The 6,000-nt window shown below is 38.8% G+C and overlaps 1 protein-coding gene across 1 annotated transcript in view; it reads right to left on the bottom strand.

Moving 5' to 3' along the window:
• Positions 1-4,828: 4,828 nt before the first annotated feature.
• LOC140244709 (LHFPL tetraspan subfamily member 6 protein-like) overlaps positions 4,829-6,000 on the bottom strand; it is a 47,380-nt gene continuing 46,208 nt past the window's right edge. Inside the window, exon 4 of the mRNA XM_072324325.1 lies at positions 4,829-5,238. Coding sequence (XP_072180426.1) covers positions 5,120-5,238 — 119 coding nt within the window. The 3' untranslated portion in view covers positions 4,829-5,119. The remainder of the gene's footprint in view (positions 5,239-6,000) is intronic.

Here is a 6,000-nt window from a genome sequence, read left to right as displayed (position 1 = left end):
TTAAGTGTGTGTGTGTGCAGCAATCACAGGGCTGCCAACATTGGAAACTAGTTGAGAGTGAGACTCCCATAGGCCAATGCTATAATTTAGGAGTCAAAATGAGTGAGATCAATAAAAATGCATGCAAATGAAATAAAGTTTTAGAGTGAGAAAGGACCAAAATGAGTGAGTCTCACTCTCAATGCGTGAGAGTTGGCAGCCCTACAATCAGCAAAAAAAAAAAAAGAAAAAAAGAAAAAAAAGTATGTCCTATTTTAAAGTAGCCCAAAGTGTGTGTGTATGGGGGGGGGGGGGGGGGGGGAGGGGCTCTTACCTCCCCAGCTCCCCCCCCCCCTTCTTGGGCAGTCAATGTAGCAGATTATTTAAGCCGCTTACTCTTAGTTTATAAAGCCTGAATCATGAATGCCTAATCAAAATAATGCCTGTCAAAAGACAACTACATGCATTTAAAGAAGAACAGCGCCCTCTGAGTTCATTTCTTGCTCAGGTTCCAGGGCAGTGTGACCCGCTTCTTGTCATTGTGCTAAAGTTGAATCTGGTATCAGATTTTAATTTGGTCCAACAGCAAATTTCTTATCAAAACCCATCCTTGTTAAGTAACCCATTTCTTTTCTTTCATAAACTCATGAAAGAAAGGGAAAGTTTAGCCATTATTATCAATTATTTTTATTATTATTATTATTATCTTTTTTATTCTGCAGACTTCACGACACTACTCCCAGGTTTCAAATTGTATATGATAGTCTTGCATCAAAAGACTTGTTTCCAGTCAGTCAATCTGTGAAAAGCTGGCTGTGAGCAATGGCACAATTTACTCTTTCTGGCAGTGCCAAACTGTCATGCCAAACTGTCATAACAAACCTGCTCATAAATTGAGAGCTGTATCTTTTTTTTTTTTTCCACAACACGGTGGGTGTACCATGATAATAAACTTCCTTATGGGCATTGCTTAACGTTTTCGGTTGAAGAAAAAAAAAAGCCTGAGCTGCATGAATCTATTTGCTACCAGAGAGTCTGAAATAATGTCAAATGAAGCTCTGAAATAAAAGAGGAAGATCAAAAAAATTTGATTAAATTCTTCAATACATTTAAAATCCATCACTTGATTTATTCTTTTTTATTCCATAGAGAGGTGTTACAATAAACTGTTATATAGCTTGTAATTGTAATATTTGTTCACAGATATCTTGATAGCAAAAGCAAAATTGTCCAAGTTTTGTGTACTTGTGTGTCTTTCAAACATTTGCACATCATTTTTCTGCTCAGTTGAGTTAGAAGGAAATAATTCAAACTCAGTGCACTTACCTAACCCTGTTTCCTAAATGACGTCTCATCTTAATCGGAGACTATTAAATGGGCAAGGTTAATTCCACACAGCAAACCTTCCTGTGAGCTGACAAATAAAGAAATGTCTCTCTTATCTCTGTTTATTTGGTGAGCAAACCTCTGAGCCTGCTTTTGAGAGATAGGATGACAGTCAAGTCCCTGAAGCGTGATGCTCGGTACAAAGACATTCAGCGTATCTCTGTTTACTCTTGGACCCCCGCTCACTGCCAGGGACTGCCCAAGAGCTGCACGCTAAAAAGGGAATCGTTCTAAAATTCAAATGTAAACACACGACAAGCCGGGCAATGAATATTCTCCAAGCCGTGTCACATCTCGAAGACAAAAACCATCCTTACTGATTAAGGCGGGCTGACAGACTATTCCTTGTCAAAATTAAAAATTAGATCACTATTCTGCATTTCAGACTGCCATTTTTTTTTTTATCTTGAACCCTTCCTCCTTTCTTCTATAACATGTCAAGAAACGCCAAACCAAGAACACGCCAGATCTGAAGTGGCCTTGAATTTTCACTGTATGCTAATCACCTCTCCTTTGTGGATTGTCCGTGTTTGTCGTCACGGAAAAGCATCACTTTAAAAGAGAACACTGAGAGGCGGTAGGTAGAGTTTCTATCCACGATCGTGTGGGTGGGGGGACGGCTGAAGGGGTGTAAACCAGCCGCAGGATTGGCGTATGACACAAATCCCATTTTACGGATTTGCCGCCAGATAAATGCCACCCTTTGGGAACTCGGAGGCTCGTGTGCTCACATTTTATCGAGACAATCTGATTAATATCTCCCAGTCACATTCATGACATTTAGATAGATGTGAAAGAATCCCATTTCTTTGATCTATCACTTGGGTGTTAAGAAGGAAGAAAAAAAAAATGATGCGGTGAAAAATTGATTACCATCTGCCATCCTCGGATGACACCAAATTTTGTCAACTTGCTGTCGGGGAAATTTGTCTTTCCCATCAAGATTTTTACTGCCATCATCTTTCAACCTTATTTGCTTCACAGCTAGAAGAGATGGCTGAGGAATATACTTCACAAGTATATCATAAAGAAAACAAAGATGAGAGAACTGGATAAGTAGTAAAACTCCATTAACCACCCTCTTTATAAAGCAAGCATTGGTCCATATTGAGATTCAATTTTCGAAAAAATATTTTACAGTGGACTCCCGTTATAACAAAGTCCTCGGGACCGGCAGTTTTCTTTCGTTACATCGAAAATTTGTTATAACCGAACAAATAAACGATAAAAAAACATAGAGGCTATAATTTTGCGACCTGGATTTTTATATCGTTGTAACGGGAATTGCGTTATAACCGTGTTCGTTATAACGGCAGTGCACTGTATCATGAATACATTTCACTCTGATTTTTTTGTTACGACAAGGATAACATTTAGAAGAAAAAAAAAACTGATAGATATTGCATATAAATTAATTATAATATTCTAAACTACATTTTCAAACTAATTTCTACCTATAACTGAGTGTTGAATGATAAAAATCAGGCAATAGAAGTTCACAAAGTCTATTAGTTGATATACAGAGCATCAATGACTGGTTGAATGAAGGTGCTTATGTTTCAAAGAAAACACTAAATTTGTCATTCACAATTTCAAGTCCCTCTGAAAAATAACACTGATCATACCTTCTCACTTGTGCCAAGAATAACTCTATTTTCTTTATACTCTCAGATATATGACAATTAGATATCTTTTGAAGTTGCTTTTTGTCTATTGACAGAAAGCCTTCAAATGGGCCACTTTCTGACAAACGAAACATTCAAAAAGGTTTTCCATAGAGGTATCAGTATTTGTGATTTTACATAAACTCCCACAAATTCGATTTTTTTTCCAACTGTACATAATGCAACATTTGACCACATACCTCAAAGGCAAGCACTTCTATGTTTTGCAAATCTGCACAAAATCAGTGATTAATTGGTGTTGAAATATTCCCTGAAAAACACATGGACACAAACAAGCATTTCTCAGAGAAGCTGTATATGTAATTTCCCTTCAACATCCATTCAGGTTTCTCTTTCACCTCAAAGCGCTGTGTTTGCCAAGGCAGATGCATTACCCGGGGTGACAAGAAATCAAGAGAGTTGATGTTCGGTCATAAAAACCTTTACTGCCTCTGAGCAGGTCATTTGACATGGCTAGATCCCCCGTATCCTCCCTAAAGTTGGCAATTGAGTGGTTTTAAGTCGATCATCACCACCAGCAACCCTAATGCACGCGAAGTCAATGGCATGTTGAAATGCCGGTTATGCGAGGGTTTACAAGGGGTAATGGACTTTTCCAAGCAGTGGCGTCCCAAGCAGGGGCCCATGATCGTAATTTCAGGGCACACACTGACACATAAGCCATCATACCTGAAACTCAGTGCTTATCTGTAGTGTTAATGTGGCAAGCACACTAGGCAGGGTGACAGGGGCCTATGGCTATCACATTATATAAGGCTTTTGTTCAAAACATTGGGAGTTGAAAAGCTTAGTGCTTGACTTAAAGACGATTCTTCATATTTTTTTTTTTTTTTTGGACAAATTCTGATGTCTTGTATTACTTATGTTTCATAAAGTTTGACTGGGTGACAGCGACTGAGCCTGGGAATGGATCTTGTCACCATTTGAGTGACATAATTGGGATTTTAAACTCAGAAAAGGTCTTTCTTTGAATCATAGATCAAAATCCTGCATTTACATATCACAGTAGACAAGATGTCTTGTATCACTTCATGTTCAAGCAACTGGCAGTTCACTCAACTTTGAAAACAAAAAATTGTACTAGTATGAGTATCATAATCCATATTGCTTGTGGTCTGAGCATAAAGCTGTCACTTTGCTGCCACTTTTCAAACATAATTTTTGGAAAATAGCTGGGGGGGGGGGGGGGGAGGGGGTGACAAAGGAGTTCTTCCATTTTCAGAAACCCTGACCCTGGGATATCTTCAACTTTTTACCAGACAGCTATGACTGCGCAATGAATTCCTGAGTCGATAAAGACACACAGTCCATTAAAGATGCAGTAATCTTGATGATGATTGTTTGTAGAATAGTAGAATAGATGATTGTTGTAGAATAGATTGAAAATACACTATTTTGCTATACACATAGCATTTGACATTTAAGCAATCAACATCTAATACAATTATTCTACTGGTTTTTGGTAGAAAAGAAAAGAAAAATCACTGGCTATTGGAAATTGCCCTCAATACAATGTCTTCATTGCTGTAGTTAGAGTAATTAAATTCAATAATCTTTTCATCTCTTGATGAGCCACATACATAGTTACAAAAACTTTGTGACAAGTATCTACAGCTATGTATATAACAGTGATTAACTACAGTGGATGGAGTAAAAGGATTACCCCATTGCAACAGAGGAGTCTACCTGTCAAAAGTCTTGGAACAATATTTCATAATGTATGTGACAGCCAATACATACTTGACAATCATACACACTTGAGTAAAACGATCGCACCCAACATGGAGGCGAAGGGTGATAATCCAGTTTGTAACATCTCATGCCCGCATGACATCTGAAATGGAGGCGAAATGGTATTCCCTTTGGTAGCGCAGTGAGAAAGCTGCATAAAAGGCTCAAGTAGAAAAAAAACAAAAACGAAGGCTTTCTCGTCCTCTCAAACACGCGACGAGATTCGCCCCGGACGATTCCGCGGAACGTCACAGTCAATGCATATTTCCAGTCGTAGATCGCATGTTTCGATAACTAGGTCGCATCATATACGAGTTCAGAGGTCACGAGGGTCGCTGTCATATTCCGTACATGTCCATCTTGGATGCCCCGGCTCGGATGGAGAGGAGAGAAGCCAGGAGGAGGGCCCCGCTACTGCTTGCTGTCAGATAGAATGCCCAGTCTAATGTACATGTACCTGTATTAAAAGACAGGAGGAAAATGAAAATAGAAATAGTCTTTTAGTGTCTCAGAACTCACAATTTTGTGTCTACGTTTTTTTCTTGTCTAGAAGCCCTCGTTCGATGGTCACTCTAGAATAGACACATTCGCACAGTCAAGATAGCAGGATAATGATCATGATCCAAATCTCAACATTTTTTGCTCCCGTTTAGATGGACAGAACTAGCCCGTTAATTGCCGATCGCGAAAATTTGTTGACCAAACTGTGCATGCCCGAAATCTACTGTTAGAAATGGTCCCCCTGTATTGCCCTTTTGTTCATGTGCTGTTTAATCATGCATATTCTGAATAAGATTTTTTGCTCCAGCATTCACACACTCATCACAATGCAGATTATTGAGCTATTCTCAAATTATTGCGATAATTTCTATCCATAAACACAAGACTTTTGGGGACTTGGAGCACGATGCTGATCGCGCTATTTAGTGAGATTTCAGCATCCACACAGGCAAAAATCTCACGATTCGGATCGCGATGCAAATCTTCAGATTTGTATCCCGCTAATTGTGAATTGTGAATTCCACTAATGCCTCTTTAAATGTTACATGCAAAAGGCATTTGGCCTTACTACAGCCAATTTCTGTTCATTATTGACACCTGGGCCCATCTCATAAAGAGGTTCACAATTATGATTTTGAATTGCAAAAAAAAAAAAAATTGCAGTTCCCATGGCAATGACTCAATGACTCAACGTGCCTTCAGCCAATTAGTTGCTGCT

The sequence above is a fragment of the Diadema setosum genome, chromosome 21 (genome assembly GCF_964275005.1).
Source record: "Diadema setosum chromosome 21, eeDiaSeto1, whole genome shotgun sequence".
Lineage (NCBI taxonomy): Eukaryota > Metazoa > Echinodermata > Echinoidea > Diadematoida > Diadematidae > Diadema > Diadema setosum.
The sequence above is the reverse complement of the archived record's forward strand: the minus strand, read 5'-3'. Positions and strand labels throughout refer to the sequence as shown.